Source organism: Vipera ursinii (assembly GCF_947247035.1).
Source record: "Vipera ursinii genome assembly, chromosome: 3".
In the NCBI taxonomy this organism is placed as follows: domain Eukaryota; kingdom Metazoa; phylum Chordata; class Lepidosauria; order Squamata; family Viperidae; genus Vipera; species Vipera ursinii.
Genome location: NC_139516.1, coordinates 208527415 through 208546390, shown reverse-complemented (window position 1 = coordinate 208546390; position 18976 = coordinate 208527415). Strand labels below are relative to the sequence as shown.

General features: G+C 43.1%; 1 protein-coding gene across 1 annotated transcript in view; it reads right to left on the bottom strand.

Moving 5' to 3' along the window:
- The window catches only part of DENND3 (DENN domain containing 3), a 57089-nt gene extending 51462 nt beyond the window's left edge, over window positions 1-5627 (bottom strand). Inside the window, exon 1 of the mRNA XM_083360035.1 lies at window positions 5461-5627. Coding sequence (XP_083216161.1) covers window positions 5461-5553 — 93 coding nt within the window. The 5' untranslated portion in view covers window positions 5554-5627. The remainder of the gene's footprint in view (window positions 1-5460) is intronic.
- Window positions 5628-18976: the final 13349 nt, after the last annotated feature.

The following is an 18976-nucleotide window of genomic DNA, read 5'->3' as shown; positions in this document are numbered from 1 at the left end:
GGGAAGGGTTTCCAAGCTGAGCCATTGTGGGTCAGGAATTCTGGGAGTTGAAGTCCACAAGTCATAAAAGAGCCGAGGTGGCCTGCCCCTGGCCTCGGCCACTTTATGACTCGTGGACTTCAACTCCCAGAATTCCTGAGCCAGCCAGGCTGAGGGGAAAGGGAAGGGTTTCCAAGCTGAGCCATTGTGGGTCAGGAATTCTGGGAGTTGAAGTCCACGAGTCATAAAAGAGCCAAGGTTCCCCAGCCCTGCAGTTTATACCAGGCCATGTATAGCTCTGCGTCTCAACCTTGGTTATCTAGCGTCATTCTCGTCACACCTAATATATTACAAAATCACAGTGGATGTGAGAAACCTGGCCAGCTATTTTCACCCTACAGGTAGTCCTCAACTTACCACCACAGTTGAGCCCAAAACTGCTCTTGCTGTGCTAGTCAGCTAAGCGAGTTTCGCCCCGTTTTAGGATCTTCCTTGCCCCATTTTTAAATGAATCGCTGCGGTGGTTAGGTTAGTAACGTGGTTTGCTAAGTGGATCTTGCTTCCCCGCTGACTTTGCTTGTCAGGAGGATCGCAAAAATATGAACCGGTTGCCAAGCATCCGAATTTTGATCTCATGATCGTGGGGATGCTGCAAAGGTCGTGTGAAAACCGCTCGTAAGTCACTTTTTTCAGTGCCGTTGTAACACTGAGCATAATAATAATAGTAGTAGTAATAATAATAGTAATAATAATAAAATTGGAAGGGACCTTGGAGGTCATCTAGTCCAACCCCCTGCTCAGGCAGGAAACCCTACAGCATTTCAGACAAATGGCTGTCCAGTCTCTTCTTAAAAACTTCCAGTGTTGGAGCATTCACCGCTTCTGGAGGCAGGTTGTTCCACTGGTTAATTGTTCTAACAGTAAGGAAGTTTCTCCTTAGTTCTAGGTTGCTTCTCTCCTTGATTACCTTCCATCCATTGCTTCTTGTCCTGCCTTCAGGTGCTTTGGAGAATAGATTGACTCCCTTTTCTTTGAACGATCACTAAACAGTTGCAAATAGAGGACTAACATAACACAAAACTAGTTAGAACTTCCTTCTATTTAGTAAGCTATTTATCTTCTAATGCTAATCACAGTGCTGTATTCTGCTGTTTGTGTATTAGATAAGATACGATGCATGAAAATTAGGCATGCTATTCTTGAAACTACACAGTTAAGTAAGAGTTAAAGGGAATACGAGAATAAGACTAGCAATCGAGTTCAAAATCTTCTTCCTGGCTCGTTCAATTCCCCTGAACTCAAAGGAATATTAACACTTGTGAAGCCAAAAAAAAAAAAAGGCAACATCTCCATGAGTCAATAGAGGCATTAGGCAAAAATCATATTTAACAACCCACTTCAAAACTACAGCTTTGCTTAATACCGGATCTGCTTAGTAGCCTTGAACAGGGTAGGAGTTGACAGAACAGTCTGTGAGAATTAACAAGTAAACAGCATCGTTCTGTATTTTCTTAAACTAGAAAAACAAATGTCATAAAGAAGGGAATTGAGCAACAGTGCTGATATAAATTTCAGCCAATTAAAGAAAAATAAAATCGACTCAGTTACATCCTGTTTCTTTTACTGAGGTTTGCAAATGGGAAGATACGTTCCTCCCACCCTTATTACAACATGTAAGTGCCGTGCAAAACAGACAAAACGCTATTCTCCATTAGGCAAATTGTTGCTAAGAAAGAGTTGCACAGAAATATAACAATAGCAAGTCATCCTTCTCCTTCACAAAGGCACGTAATATATATATATATATTTTAATTAATGGACATTTTTGGCCAGAGCCCTTGTGGAACAATTTAAAAGTAGCGGATGGGGCCAGAACGAATGTTAAATGTTATTTTATTATTATTATTAAATGTGATAATGATCAAATGCCATTCATGTGATTCCTTTCCAGCCATGGATATAAAAACGTCCCTTTTCAGTCACTTCTGGAAGCCTCTTAAGATTGCGTTCAAAGGTGTCTGATGCCACCTGTCGCTGTGAGGCTTCAGGTTGGGTTGACCCAAAATGAGCATCAACCAACTTAGTACGCAAAGAATTTGAAGTCTGCCAGCATTGCAACCAAAGAGAAAAAAGTGAAGCAACTTCAGATAATAGAGATGTTCTCAAGGTGTCAACTAAGATGATCAAAGGCCTGGAGGCTAAAACATACGAAGAACGGCTGCGGGACTTGGGTTTAGCTAGTCTAAAGAAAAGAAGAAATAGGGGAGACATGATAGCAGCGTTCCAGTATCTGAGGGGCTGCCACAAAGAAGAGGAGGGGGTCAAATTATTCTCCAAAGCACCAGAGGGCAGGACGAGAAACAATGGTTGGAAGCTGATCAAGGAGAGAAGCAACCTGGAATTAAGGAGAAACTTCCTGACAGTGAGGACAATCGACCAGTGGAACAGCTTGCCACCGGAAATCGTGGGCGCTCCATCACTGGAGGTTTTTAAGAAGAGACTAGACATTCACCTGTCTGAGATGGTATAGGTTCTCCTGCTTGAGCAGGGGGCTGGACTAGAAGACCTCCAAGATCCCTTCCAGCTCTATTCTATTCTAATTCTTAAATAGGAAGAGGTAGAAGCTGCAAATGTTTATTGGGAGATTGTGGTGGCAAAAAGGTAAGAAAAAATAAGCAACCAGAGTCCAATAATTGTGATTTTAAAAACCCAAGGACAATAAGATAGTGGCTTACAGAGGTGGCTGGTGGACCACGAAAGTAGATCCCCACCTCCACGCCTGTCTACCTGATTCCTAATTTTATTCTATTCCTGCTACGTTTAATGATGTCAAGATTTTTAACATTTTATAGGTAGCCCTTGACTTACGACCACAATTGAGCCCAAAATTGCTGTTGCTAAGCGGGACGGTTGTTATGTGAGGTTTGCTCTAGTTTACGACCTTCGTTGCCATAGCTGTTAAGGGAATCACTTCAGTTGTTGAGGTTGTTAAGTGAATCTTGCTTCCCCATTATCTTTGTTTGCCAGAAGGCTGCAAAAGGGGATGACATGACCTAAGGACGCTGCAACCGTCATAAATATGAGTCAGTTGCCAAGCAGCTGAATTTTGACCACAGAAAAGCTGCAATGGTCATAAAGTTGGAAACAGTCATAACTTTTTTCAGTGCTGTTACAACTTTGAATGGTCACTAAACAAGCTACCGCAAGTTAAGGACTACCTGTATATTCCTGCTTTTATTGTAATATAAGCTGCCGATTGTCGCTTCAGTAGTGATATAGTAAGCAAATAAGCTTAGTAAATAATGGCTTAATAGCAAATAACCTCGGTACCATGCGTATACTCGGTTCCCAGTTGTATCCAATCCCTAATTTTAATGTTTTTAATGTGTTTAATGTTGTATAATCTTGTTTTTCTCGTTCCGATTGCGGGCTGGGCATCACGTAAATTTAATCAATATTGGATAAAATAGTTGAACAACCTCTGTCCCAGAGGTGTCACTTGCTTCCCAATTTTATCCAATCCCCGTTCATTTTGATGTTTTTAAGGTTGTGTATTTTTGCCTTGCTTCGATTGCAAGCCGTCCAGAGTCGCTTTGATAATGAAGTGAGCAGCAAAATGAATTTAATGGGTGCAAAATAAATAAATAGATTCGTATCTCAGCCATCGGAATCGGGCCTTCCCATTGGGAAATTAACAGTGCTGAACTCCTTAGCTGACAACAGCAAAACAATCACCTCTCTTCAAGGTTGTACAGCAATTTATTATTTATTTATTTAATTAAGTTCTCAACTTAAAACGCGATTCATTTAGCGGCCTTTCAAAGTTACAGCGGCATTGAAAAAAAGCACCTAATGATTATTTTGCACATTGACGACTGCCGCAACATCCCCGTGGTCACGTGATCAAAATTCAGACCCTTGGCAACTGACTCATATTTACGACGGGTTGCATGCGTCCACGTGATCCCCTTTTGCGACCTTCCAACCCGCAAAGTCCGCGGGGAAGCCAGATTCACTTAATGACCGAGTGATCAACTGCAGCGATTCACTTAACAACCGTGGCAAGAAAAGTCATAAAACGGGGCAAATCTCATTCAACAAACGTCTCACTTAGCAGCATAAATGTTGGGGGGGGTCTACTGTGGTCGTAAGTCGAGGACTACCTGTACTTACAACGGTTGCCGTCTCCCGGGGTTGCGTGATGGCCATTGGTGACCTTCCCAGCTGGCTTCCATCAAAAACTCAAGGGGGGAAGCTGGGGGATCCTAAACAGCTGCAGCGATTCGCTTAAGGTAGGTGGCAAAAACGGTCGTAGAAGTGGGGCCGATTCATTTAACAGCTGCCTTCCTCAGCAACAGAAATTCTGGTCCCAATAATGATCGCCCGTCGAGAACTAGGTGTATATTCCTAATTTAACGAACTGCAGCAATTCACTTAACAAACGTAGCAAGAAAAGTCATCAAGCGGGGCAAACCTCGCTTAAGAAATGTCTCACTTAGCGGCATAAATCCTGGGCTCCATTGTGGTCATAAGTTGAGGACTATATATATATCTCTGTGTGTCTGTGTCTGTGTGTGTGTGTGTGTACACTAAAGACCTGGCTCTTTGAGCTTTCCGGCCAGGACTGAGAATTTTAATTGGGTTTTAATTGGAGTTTAACAGGGGTTTTATTTTATTCAAGGACTAAATTTAATTATTTTTAATTGTTCTTAACTTGCGTAATTTGCATTGTTATTTTAAACACCTTGGGAACCGCCCTGAGTCCTACGGGAGAAGGGCGGTATATAAGCCCAATAAACATAAACATAAACATACATATATAGAGAGAGAACTACGTGTGTGTGTGTGTCTGTGTGTGTGTGCATACATACATACACATATATAGAGAACGTGTGTGTGTGTGTGTGGGTGTATACACATACATACATATACATAGAGAACGTGTATGTGTATACACATACATACATATACATATATATAGAGAGAGAACATGTGTGTGTGTGTGTGTGATTGTGGTGATAAGTCGAGGACTACCTGTACTTAAAGGTCGTACAGAAACTATTCGACACACACACACACACACACACACAAAACCCTGATAAATATCTTCAAAGGCTATAAAAAAACCCCGATAAGCCTCCACGAGATCCGAAAGACAGGTGAGCCGCTGGAAGCTGAAGGGCGGCCAGGTGTTTCACGCGGAAGACGCGGCAGGCGGGTTTCCTCCGGGAAAAGCTTCCTCCTCCGCCTCCTTGCCAAAGACCGGCCATTCCCACGTTCGCGGCTCCCGCAGTCGCGGGAACGAGGCGGGCCGGGCCAAGGAAGGAAGGGAAAGACGAGGCCCGCCCGTCGGAGCGCGGTCCGAACAGCCCCTGGGGGAGAGAAGGGGGGCGGGCTGGGCGGGAACCCTCCCCTAACCCATCGGGGAGCCGCATTCCGACGTTCCCTCCAGGCGGCCGCCGCCCCGAGACGCGTGTTTACCTGACGCGCGTCTCTCGCCTTCTCCCGGGAGGCTCCGACCAAGACGCAGAGCTCCAGGACGGCCGTGGGCAGCAGCGGCAGCGCCTCGTCCATGACCCGAGCCAGCCGCCGAGGGACGCCGCTCAGCCCAGCCGCCTCAGGACGCTCTCCGCAGGGGCAGCCCCCCGCCCTCCAGGGAAGGGAGGAGGAGCCGGGAGCGGGAGGGGGCGTGGCTACGCCGGCGGGGCGGGGCGTCGAGGGCCGGGGCCAATGGAAGCGGGCGTTCGGAGAACTTCAAAGGACAGCCCCTCCCTTCTCCCCCGCCCCCTCGCGTAGGATCCAGATCGGGCGAAGTATTTATCGCCGCTTTGTCAAAAGCAGGGGTCTTCAAACTTGGCCCTTTTATGACTTGTGGACTTCAACTCCCAGAATTCCTCAGCCAGCAAAGCTGGCTGAGGAATTCTGGGAGTTGAAGTCCACAAGTCATAAAAGGGCCACGTTTGAAGACCCCTGTCTTAAATCTAACAAACAAAATGGAGGCTGGCTGAGGAATTCTGGGAGTTGAAGTCCACAAGTCATAAAAGGGCCACGTTTGAAGACCCCTGTCTTAAATCTAACAAACAAAATGGAGGCTGGCTGAGGAATTCTGGGAGTTGAAGTCCACAAGTCATAAAAGGGCCAAGTTTGAAGACCCCTGATCAAAACCCTCGTGGTTTTTTTTTTGGGGGGGGGTCACCTGGTCGCAGAAAAGATGCTGAGGCTTTGGGGAAAAGTGCGGAGCAGAGCAACTAAGAGGATTTCAAGGCCTGGAGACTTAAACGTACGAAGAAGGGCTGCGGGACTTGGGTTTGGCTAAGTCCAGGGGTAGGCAGCCTTGGCTCTTTTATGACTTGCGGACTTCAACTCCCAGAATTCCTGAGCCAGCCATGCTGAGGGAAAAGAGAGAGGTTTCCAAGCTGACCCAGGCTGGCTCAGGAATTCTGGGAGTTGAAGTCCACGAGTCATAAAAGAGCCAAGGTTGCCCACCCCCCTGGCCTAGGCCACTTAATGACTCGTGGACTTCAACTCCCAGAATTCCTGAGCCAGCCACGCTGAGGGGAAAGGGAGAGGTTTCCAAGCTGACCCAGGCTGGCTCAGGAATTCTGGGAGTTGAAGTCCACGAGTCATAAAAGAGCCAAGGCTGCCGACCCCTGGCCTAGGCCTAGGCCGCTTTATGACTCGTAGACTTCAACTCCCAGAATTTCTCAGCCAGCCACGCTGAGGGGAAAGGAAGAGGTTTCCAAGCTGAGCCATGCTGGCTCAGGAATTCTGGGAGTTGAAGTCCACGAGTCATAAAAGAGCCAAGGCTGCCGACCCCTGGGCTAGTCAGCTGCCAAAAAAGCCAACACAGTGCTAGGCTGCATTAACAGAGGGATAGAATCAAGATCAGGTGAAGTGTTAATACCACTTTACAATGCTTTGGTAAGGCCACACCTGGAATACTGCATCCAGTTTTGGTCACCACGATGTAAAAAAGATGTTGAGACTCTAGAAAGGGGGCAGAGAAGAGCAACCAAGATGATTAGGGGGCTGGAGGCTAAAACATATAAGGAACGGTTGCTGGAATTGGGAATGTCTAGTCTAATGAAGAGAAGGGTGAGGGTGACAGGATAGCAGTATTCCAGTATCTCAGGGGTGGCCACAAAGAAGAGGGAGTCAAGCTATTCTCCAAAGCACCTGAAGGCAGGACAAGAAGCAATGGATGGAAACTAGTCAAGGAGAGAAGCAACCTAGAACTAAGGAGAAACTTCCTGACAGTGAGAACAATTAACCAGTGGAACAACCTGCCTCCAGAAGTGGTGAATGCTCCAACACTGGAAGTTTTTAAGAAGAGACTGGACAGCCATTTGTCTGAAATGGTATAGGGTTTCCTGCCTGAGCAGGGGGTTGGACTAGATGACCTACAAGGTCCCTTCCATCTTCTTCTTCTTCTTCTTCTTCTTCTTCTTCTTCTTCTTCTTCTTCTTCTTCTTCTTCTTCTTCTTCTTCTTCTTCTTCTTCTTATTATTATTATTATTATTATTAGTCCAGTGGTAGGCAACCTCGGCTCTTTTAGGACTCGTGGACTTCAACTCCCAGAATTCCTGACCCAGCTTGGCTGGCTCAGGAATTCTGGGAGTTGAAGTCCATGAATCATAAAAGAGCCGAGGTTTGCCTACCCCTGGTCTAAAGAAAAGAAACAGGGGAGACGTGATAGAAGTGTGCCAGTATTTGAGGGGCTGCCCCAAAGAAGAGGGGGGTCACGTTATTCTCTAAAGCACCAGAGGGAAGGATAAGAAACAATGGTTGGAAACTGATCAAAGAGAGAAGCAACCTGGAATTAAGGAGAAACTTTCTGACAGTGAGGACAATCAACCAGTGGAACAGCTTTGCCTCCAGAAATCGTGGGCGCTCCATCAAAGGAGATTTTTTTAAGAGGAGACTGGACTTTCACCTGTCTGAGACGATATAGGTTCTCCTGCTTGAGCAGGGGGCTGGACTAGAAGACCTCCAAGGTCCCTTCCAGCTTCTATTCTATTCTACTCTATTCTACTCTATTCTATTCCTCTCTTTAACTCGGGGTTGCAACTTGCATGCAAGGGGCGCCTTTCGCCAAACGACCCAAGATACAGATAGTCCTCGACTTATAAAGGTTCATTTAGTGACTGTTAAAAAGTTACAACACTGGTCTTTCAGTCTTCCCTGTTTTTGACTTCACAACAGCCCTGTGAGGTAGTCCTAAGGAAAGTGGTATGGCCGCAGAGACAGAAAAGACACAGCTGCAGCCTTTCCAGGACCTTCTGCTCAGCTCAGTTGCTTTTTAAGAAGAGATTGGACAACCATTGGTCTGAAATGGTGTTGGGGTTCTTGCCTGAGCAGGGGGTTGGACTAGATGACCTCCAAGGTGCCTTCCGACTCTTGTTATTCTACTTTAGATCATGGTTGTCCAGCCTTTTGGCTTGCCTGGTCCACACTGAGTGAAAGGAATTGTCTTGGGCCACATATGAAATATATAATTTAACTTATATAAATAAATAATTTTTATTTATTTATATTTTTTATTACTCTGTGGGGCCACATTACTAGCTGCCCAGGGCTGCATGCAGTCTGTGTGGGCCATGGATTGGACACACCTACTTTAAATCTTCGTTCCTGCAAAACATGGTTGGGTCTGTTCTGAAAAGACTACTATGATTCATAATGTTGTGCCAACCCTGAAAATCAGCTTGTTTTCATAGAATGGCCGAATGGATGAGTCAGAAGGGACCATAGAGATCATCTAGACAGAAGAGCTGGTTTGCTCTAGTGGTGAAGGCACCAGGCTAGAAATCAGAAGACTGTGAGTTCCAGTCCTGCTTTAGGGTTATTTGCTTATTAATAACCTTGAGCTATTTATAAAAATATTGAAGCCTAAACATCTAGTAATTAAAATAAATATTGTCCAGTGTCTCTCAACTTTCTGGGTTAAGATGAGTGCACGGAGGCTGCAGAATTCTGGGAATTAAAATCTACACCTCTTGAATTCGTTGGGATTTGAGATTTGACGAGAATTCTGGGCGTTAAAGTCTACATATCTTAAATTGTTGAGAAATATGTGAGAAACCCCGCTTTCAGCTTTCTGGGTTGTGGAATAATGTGTACACGTCTGGATTGTATCGGCTTAGGAAAGGCTGCATAAATTCGTCAAGCGTTCATTTCTGCAATAAACCAGAAAGAAAAAAATGCCACCTCATGAACAATTGCTTCCCTATTCTTTCTGTTCCATAGCTGATTCCTTCTTTCCCCTGGCTTTAGAGAAATCATCCTTTCTGGACACTTCAAAGTTTTATACCCCGGGAAAAACCCAACTTCATTTCACGCCAAACTGGGACGCGAAGAATAGACCCAAAAACACAGCCACGAGGTTCTCTTCCTTGTGGCTAAGGAAAAAAAATATTAGCTGCCTCTTTCTACAGACATAAAAACAGAAACTCTACTCGCATAAAACCCGTTGCTCAAACTGCCAGTTGCTCACCTGATAGAGGTGTGGTGCTGGCAGGTGAAACTATAATTATGTACGGGATTAAGGACTACTTTGCCAAGTAAGCGGACTCAGTTACAGCGGGGAAGTGTGCAGCGTTGGGAGACCTGAAAGGTGGGTACAGATGAATGTAATGTCCCAATATTTGAGGGGCTGCCACAAATAAGGAAAGAGGGTAAACCTATTTTCCAAAGCCCCTGAAGAGAGGACCAAGAAACAATAGGTGGAAACTGACCAGGAAGTAAGGAGAAAGTTCCTGACAATGAGGACAATTAACCATTGGAACAGCTTGCCACCAGAAGTTGTGGGTGCTCCGTCACTGGAGGTTTTTAAGAAGAGGCTAGACCGGGGTAGGCAACCTTGGCTCTTTTATGACTCATGGACTTCAACTCCCAGAATTCCTGAGCTGAATTCCTGAGCTATGCTGGCTCAGGAATTCTGGGAATTGAAGTCCATGAGTCATAAAAGAGCCAAGGTTGCCTATCCCTGGGCTAGACAGTCACTTGTCTGGAATAGAATAAGATCTCCTGCTTGAGCAGGGGGCTGGACTAGAAGACCTCCAAGGTCCCTTCCAGCTTTATTCTGACAGGAAACAGACCTTCCCATTTCTCTGGATGTAAGGAATGGTTTTCTCCTGTTGGTTTATGTAATGCTTTCCAAATATTTGTTCAATTCTGTCGCTATCAAATGACTACATGAGACTGCAAGCATTGTAAATGTCGGTCAGTTGCCAAGTGTCCAGATTGTGATGATGTAACCGCAGGAGTACTGGGCCAGCCAGAAGTTTGAGGACCAGTCATAAGGACCACTCATTCAGCGCCATCATAACTTCAACTCCCAGAATTCCTGAGCCAGGCATGCTGGTTGAGGAATTCTGGGAGTTGGTCCATGAGTCATAAAAGAGCCAAGGTTGCCTACCCCTGGTCTAGGGCATGGATCTTCAGACTTGGCCCTTTTATGACTCGTGGACTTCAGCTCCCAGAATTCCTCAGCCAGGCACGCTGGCTGAGGAATTCTGGGAGTTGAAGTCCACGAGTCATAAAAGGGCCATGTTTCAAGACCATGAGTCATAAAAGGGCCAAGTTTGAAGACCCCTGGTATAGGGTTGCCTACCTGAGCAGCGGGCTGGACTAGAAGACCTCCAAGGTCCCTTCAAACTCCCGTTATTCTGTTAAACCTTGAACCCTAATGGAGAAAATCTATTGGGTCATCACTAGGAGTCAAAAACACACACTCAATGCCCTAGAGCAGAGTTCCCCAACCTTTCCTGGGGGGGGCAGGGGGGAGGATAGTTTTGTGGGAGGGGCACCCGTTGAGGCTCTGTGCGCACGTGTTCCTTGGGCGATTGAAGCCCTGAGTGCCAATGACACGCGTGTGAGCCCCTGAACCCCTGCAAGAGTGAAGCCGAGAGTGCCTGCAATGCTTCTGCAAGTGGGGCTGCAAGCCACTGGGATTGGGGCTGTGTGCGCACGCACACTCGCACACCAGCTGGCCACTCATGTGGCCCGGTTGGGTAAAGGCCGCGGGCTGGTAGTGGACCACAGCCCACAGCTTAGGGACTTCTGCCCTTTAAGTGAACAATAGGTTTGCTTAACAGCGAGTGATTCGCTTAACAACCGAGGCGATTCACTTAATGATCCCCAAGAGGTTTTTCCGCAGACTGAAGGGGGCGTGGTTTTGCGTGCTGCCTGCATCCCGTGGATGGGGTTTTGCTTGTTTGTGCAGACCAGTTGCTGGCATGCCACGGCCCCGGTACTGGTCCACGGACCAGGGGCTGGGGACCCCTGCTTTAGGACCTTCATGGAAAGGCTCCATTAAGTTTGCAAGTCGAGGACTATCTGAATGCAGAAAGCAGCACCGTGTGGCTGCAATAGAGGTTGTGTCCCTTTCGTAAAGGTAGCCTTGACTTGTTAGCGACAGCTGTTCATTTAATGAAGTTTACTGAAGAGAAGGACGAGGGGTGACGTGATAGCAGTTATTCCAGTATTTGAGGGGCTGCCCAAAAGAAGAGGCAGTCAAGCTATTCTCCAAAGCGCCCGAAGGCAGGACAAGAAGCAACGGATAGGAACTAATCAGTGAGAGAAGCAGCCTAGAACTAAGGAGAAATTTCCTGACAGTGAGAACAATTAACCAGTGGAACAACTTGCCACCAAAAGTTGTGGGTGCTCCAACACTAGAAGTTTTTAAGAAGAGACTGGACAGCCATTTGTCTGAAATGGTATAGGGTTTCCTGCCTGAGCAGGGGGTTGGACTAGATGACCTTCAAGGTCCCTTCCAACATTATTATTATTATTATTATTATTATTATTATTATTATTATTATTATTATTATTATTGTTGTTGTTATTATTGTTGTTGTTGTTGTTATTATTATTATTATTATTATTATTATTATTATTATTATTATTATTATTATTATTATTCCATTCAAAGTTACAACGGCAACGGTGACTTACAACCTGGGTCTGGACAACCTGGTGACTTACAACCTGGGTCTGGAGACTGGACAGCCATTTGTCTGAAATGGTATAGGGTTTCCTGCCTGAGCAGGGGGTTGGACTAGATGACCTTCAAGGTCCCTTCCAACATTATTATTATTATTATTATTATTATTATTATTATTATTATTATTATTATTGTTATTATTATTGTTATTATTATTATTATTATTATTATTATTATTATTATTATTATTATTATTATTATTCCATTCAAAGTTACAACGGCAACGGTGACTTACAACCATTTTTCATCTTTATGACCATTGTAGCATCCCCACAGTCAAGGGATCACAATTTGGACACGTGGCAACTGACTCCTATTTTACGATGCTTGCAGCGTCTGGCGGGGGGTCACGTGATCCCCTTTTGCGACCTTCTGAGCAGCAAAGTCAAAGGGGGGGAGCCGGATTCACTTAACGACAGGGTTACTAACGTATCAACTGCAGTGAATCACTTAATGACGGTGGCAAGAAAGCTCGTAGCATGGAAACCTCGCTTATCCAATGTCTCACTCAGCAACATAAACCTGGGGTTCCGGTGTGGTCGTAAGTCGAGGACTACCTGTATTTACAACGGTTGCCACCTACCTGGGTTGTGTGACGGCCATTTGTGACCTTCCCAGCTGGCTTCCATCAAGCAAAGTCAACGGGGGAAGCTGGATTGCAGCGATCCACTTAACAAGGGTGGCAAAACGGTCGTAAAAGTGGGCCCGGCTCATTTAACAACCACCTTGCTTATCAACAGAAAGAATTATCTCGTCTGCCGAGAGCTATTTGTCTGTGTGTTGCGATGTCGCAGGCAGGGGTGAAACGGGGCAGCGAGAAGACCAGGATTGCACACTGAACGTTATGTAAACGGAAAGAAAAAACACCTCCCAGAAGCCTTTAATAAAATGAGTCATTGCAGATAATGAAACACGGTTGGTTCCAAGTACCAAGGTGCAAAACATTCGTGGAATAACTCGAAAAGTCAAAGGGCCCGCAGAGGAAGCCCAAGCATCACACTTGAAATCACCAACACGCCAAACGGAACGGTTTCTTTCTAGAAACACTGTCATATGATCCTTAAAGGTAAAGGTAAAGGTTCCCCCGCACGTGTGTGCTAGTCGTTTCCGACTCTAGGGGCCGGTGCTCATCTCCGTTTCAAAGCCGAAGAGACAGCGCTTGTCCGAGGACGTCTCCGTGGTCATGTGGCCGGCATGACTAGACGCCAAAGGCGCACGGAACGCTGTTACCTTCCCACCGTAGTGGTCCCTATTTTTCTACTTGCATTTTTACGTGCTTTCGAACTGCTAGGTTGGCAGAAGCTGGGACGAGTAACAGGCGCTCACTCTGCTACGCGGCACTCGGGATTCGACCCGCCAAACTGCCGACCTTCTGATCGACAAGCTCAGCGTCTTAACCCACTGAGCCACCGCGTCCCTTCATATGATCCTTATCTGGCTGCTAATAGACGTTACCTGGATGGAGTAAAAATCCTTATGCGATCAGGTGCGCTAATCTTTGGCCAACAGGAACACTTAGTTGAAACGGAGATAAACCCGAATGACAAGGTTATACGAGGAGGCAATTTCCAACGGTGGGAGCCGCGCCATTTGGTGCAGTTGAAATATGACCCTCAAGATGCAGGGCTGAGCCCCATTGCCCCTGGGGTAAATGGAAGGCAAATTTTAATCCACGCGAGGGTCACCGTGGCATGTGCAGGACGCACAAATGAGCGCCATCGGCCTGGCTGGCGAAAAGAAATTCAGCATGCTTGCTGAGGCAAGAAGTTAAGTCACAGTGATTATTTTATTTTATTTTATTCATTTTATCTTATGTTATTATTTATGTTATGATTTTATTTCATTTTAATTTAATTTTTTGTTTTTATTTGATTATAATATTATATTTTTTATTTTATTTATGTCCTTTTATTTCATTTTCATTTAATTTTTTGTTTTTATTTGATTATAATATTATATTTTTATTTTATTTATGTCATTTTATTTCATTTTAATTTGGATTATATTTCATTTTCATTTTATATTTTATATTTTATTTTATTTATTTTATTATTCTATTTCATTTTCATTTTATTATTTTTTTACTTTTAAAAAGCCACCCAGCTGGCTTTCATGCCTAAGGCAGGACTAGAACTCACTGCCTCCTGCTGATTGGCTCAAAGTCACCCAGCTGGCTTTCATGCCTAAGGCAGGACTAGAACTCACCGCCTCCTGCTGATTGGCCCAAAGTCACTCAGCTGGCTTTCATACCTAAGGCGCGAGTAGAACTCACCGCCTCCTGCTGATTGGCCCAAAGTCACCCAGCTGGCTTTCATGCCTAAGGCGGGACTAGAACTCACAGTCTCCTGGGGATTGGCCCAAGGTCACCCAGCTGGCTTTCATGCCTAAGGCAGGACTAGAACTCACTGCCTCCTGCTGATTGGCTCAAAGTCACCCAGCTGGCTTTCATGCCTAAGGCAGGACTAGAACTCACCGCCTCCTGCTGATTGGCCCAAAGTCACTCAGCTGGCTTTCATACCTAAGGCGCGAGTAGAACTCACCGCCTCCTGCTGATTGGCCCAAAGTCACTCAGCTGGCTTTCATACCTAAGGCGGGACTACAACTCACCGTCTCCTGGGGATTGGCCCAAGGTCACCCAGCTGGCTTTCATGCCTAAGGCAGGACTAGAACTCACTGCCTCCTGCTGATTGGCTCAAAGTCACCCAGCTGGCTTTCATGCCTAAGGCAGGACTAGAACTCACCGCCTCCTGCTGATTGGCCCAAAGTCACTCAGCTGGCTTTCATACCTAAGGCGCGAGTAGAACTCACCGCCTCCTGCTGATTGGCCCAAAGTCACCCAGCTGGCTTTCATGCCTAAGGCGGGACTAGAACTCACAGTCTCCTGGGGATTGGCCCAAAGTCACCCAGCTGGCTTTCATACCTAAGGCGGGACTACAACTCACCGTCTCCTGGGGATTGGCCCAAGGTCACCCAGCTGGCTTTCATGCCTAAAGCGGGACTAGAACTCACTGTTCACTAGTTTACAGGCCAGTACAGTACCGTAACCACTACCAGTAGTCCTCAATTTATGACCATAATTAAACCCAAAACATCTGTTGTTCAGGGAGATATTTGTTAAGTGAATTTTGCCCCATTTTACGACCATTACTGGCACAGTTGTTCAGTGAACCACTGCAGTTGATAAGTTAGTAACCCGGTCCTTAAGTGAATCCGGTTTCCCCAACTGACTTTGCTTGTCGGAAGGTCACAAAAGGGGATCACGTGACCCCGGGACACTGCAACCATCATAAATATGAGTCAGTTGCCAAGCAAAGGTCTTAGCTGTGAAAAACGGTCATAAGTCACTTGTTTCAATGCCGTTTGAATGGTCCCTAAAGGAACTGTTGGAAGTACACCAAACAGGGTTTTGAATTGGTTGATAATTTCAACATGTTTTTATACTTTGAGTGGGCTGCTTGGTGTATATATTTTATACCCAACTCTGTCAATGTCACTCTGTGCCTGTAGGGTTCCCTTCTTTTAGCGTCATGTGAGTGTTCAAAGGTAATCTGGTTTGTTTGCTTACAGGTTTCCAATCTCCTGCCAGAGAGGGAAATTGCCATCAAAACCATTTGAAGTCAGTCAATAACCTCCTGGAAATGAGTCCAGATGAAATATTTTCCAGATGAGTAATGGAGGAACAGGAAAGATGGCAGGATCTGAGCTCTGCTGTGCAAAGTAACCTGGGCTAGAAAAGGGAACTTCAGCCAAGTGTATGCAGAACAGTGCAGGGTGTGATCCAGGCCTAAACATTTTAGAATAGAATAGAATAGAATAGAATAGAATAGAATAGAATAGAATAGAATAGAATAGAATAGAATAGAATAGAATAGAATAGAATAGAATAGAATAGAATAGAAAATATGGAATGGAATGGAATAGAATAGAATAGAATAGAAAATATGGAATGGAATAGAATAGAATAGAATAGAATAGAATAGAATAGAATAGAATAGAATAGAATAGAATAGAATAGAATAGAATAGAATAGAATAGAAAATATGGAATGGAATGGAATAGAATAGAATAGAATAGAATAGAATAGAATAGAATAGAATAGAATAGAATAGAATAGAATAGAATAGAAAATATGGAATGGAATGGAATGGAATGGAATGGAATAGAATAGAATAGAATAGAATAGAATAGAATAGAATAGAATAGAATAGAATAGAATAGAATAGAATAGAATAGAATAGAATAGAATAGAATAGAAAATATGGAATGGAATAGAATAGAATAGAATAGAATAGAATAGAATAGAATAGAATAGAATAGAATAGAATAGAATAGAATAGAATAGAATAGAAAATATGGAATGGAATAGAATAGAATAGAATAGAATAGAATAGAATAGAATAGAAAATATGGAATGGAATGGAATGGAATAGAATAGAATAGAATAGAATAGAATAGAATAGAATAGAATAGAATAGAATAGAATAGAATAGAATAGAATAGAATAGAATAGAATAGAATAGAATAGAATAGAATAGAAAATATGGAATGGAATGGAATAGAATAGAATAGAATAGAATAGAATAGAATAGAATAGAATAGAATAGAATAGAAAATATGGAATAGAATAGAATAGAATAGAATAGAATAGAATAGGATAGAATAGAATAGAATAGAAAATATGGAATAGAATAGAATAGAATAGAATAGAATAGAATAGAATAGAATAGAAAATATGGAATGGAATAGAATAGAATAGAATAGAATAGAATAGAATAGAATAGAATAGAATAGAAAATATGGAATGGAATGGAATAGAATAGAATAGAATAGAATAGAATAGAATAGAATAGAATAGAATAGAATAGAATAGAATAGAAAATATGGAATGGAATGGAATGGAATGGAATAGAATAGAATAGAATAGAATAGAATAGAATAGAATAGAATAGAATAGAATAGAATAGAATAGAAAATATGGAATGGAATAGAATAGAATAGAATAGAATAGAATAGAATAGAATAGAATAGAATAGAATAGAATAGAAAATATGGAATGGAATAGAATAGAATAGAATAGAATAGAATAGAATAGAATAGAATAGAATAGAATAGAATAGAATAGAATAGAAAATATGGAATGGAATGGAATGGAATAGAATAGAATAGAATAGAATAGAATAGAATAGAATAGAATAGAATAATAGAATAGAATAGAATAGAATAGAATAGAATAGAAAATATGGAATAGAATAGAATAGAATAGAATAGAATAGAAGAATAGAATAGAATAGAATAGAATAGAATAGAATAGAATAGAATAGAATAGAATAGAATAGAATAGAATAGAAAATATGGAATGGAATGGAATGGAATAGAATAGAATAGAATAGAATAGAATAGAATAGAATAGAATAGAATAGAATAGAATAGAATAGAATAGAATAGAATAGAATAGAATAGAATAACCAAGTTGGAAGGGATCTTGGAGGTCATCTAGTCCAACCCCCTGCTCAGGCAGGAAACCCTATACCATTTCAGACAAATGGCTGTCCAGTCTCTTCTTAAAAACTTCGGTGTTGGAGCATTCACAACTTCTGGAGGCAGGTGGTTCCACTGGTTAATTGTTCTCACTGTCAGGAAATTTCTATGTTGGTTCTATGTTGCTTCTCTCCTTGATTTTGATGAACAATCAGAACAGGGTTCTGAAACGGGAACTCTTCTGGGAGGGGGTGAACACGGAGGTTTCCAGCATCCATACTGGCTGAAGACTCTGGGAACTTTGGGACAACATCAGTGGAGGGCATCAGGCCTCATAAAGCTGGTAGATATAATAATTGCATACCTCCACAAAAGATGCATATATATAAAAAAGTATTTTAGGGTGAAGGTTAAGCCATCTCTTTTTTTTATTGAAAAGTTTTATCATACATTTTATCTTTAACAATCCCCCCTACCCCTCCCCTATCCCTCCCTCCCTACCCCTCCCCCCCTCCCCTACCCCCCCCTCCCCTACCCCCCCCCCACTTCCCAGAGCTAAGTACAAGGTATAAAAAACCAAAAAAAAAACCAATCATAAACATCCATATGCTAACAACCATAAACTCTGAGATCTATCTCTCTCTAGCTCATATAGGATAACTACAAACACTATTAATATAAGATATATAAAAAAGAGAAAAGAAAAAAAAGGAGAAAAAAAGGAAGACTTATTCAAATGCTACATGAAACTTCTTAGTCCCATATTTGTTCTGGATATACTTAATCCATTTTCTCCACTCCATAACATAACGTTCTTGCGAGTGATCTTTCAAATAAGCCGAGATCTTTGCCATCTTTGCCAGGTCAGAAACCTTTAAAGTCCATTCTTCTATAGTCGGCAGTTCCTCTTTCTTCCAATACTGACCTACTAAGAGTCTTGCTGCCGTAATTAAATTCAACATCAGCTTAGTGTCCACAACCGTAGCATCTGTAATTATTCCCAACAAAAAAAGTTGCGGACAAAACTTTATCCTTTGCTTAAAAATCTTCTGCATATTCCACCAAATTTTTATCCAAAAAGCCTTAACCTTTTTACAAGTCCACCATATATGAAAATATGTTGCATCTTCTTCACCACACCTCCAGCATTTAGGCTGATAGTTCGGATACATACTTGCCAGCTTTTTAGGATCTAAATGCCATCTGTAAAACATTTTGTAAAAATTTTCTCTTAGATTTTGAGCTTGTGTGAATTTTACGTTCCTCACCCAGATCTTTTCCCACGTATCCATTGTAATAACTTCTTGGATGTTTTTGGGCCCATTTTATCATACAATCCTTAACAAGTTCTGTTTCTGAGTCAATCTCTATCAATGCAAGATATATCCGTTTAATATGTGCTGGACCCTGATTTCTGATTTGCTTTATCAGATTTTCATCAGTCATTGTAAATCCATTTTTCTGATCTTCTTTCCACCTGGCCCGTAGCTGAGTATATTGAAACCAAGTCTGAAC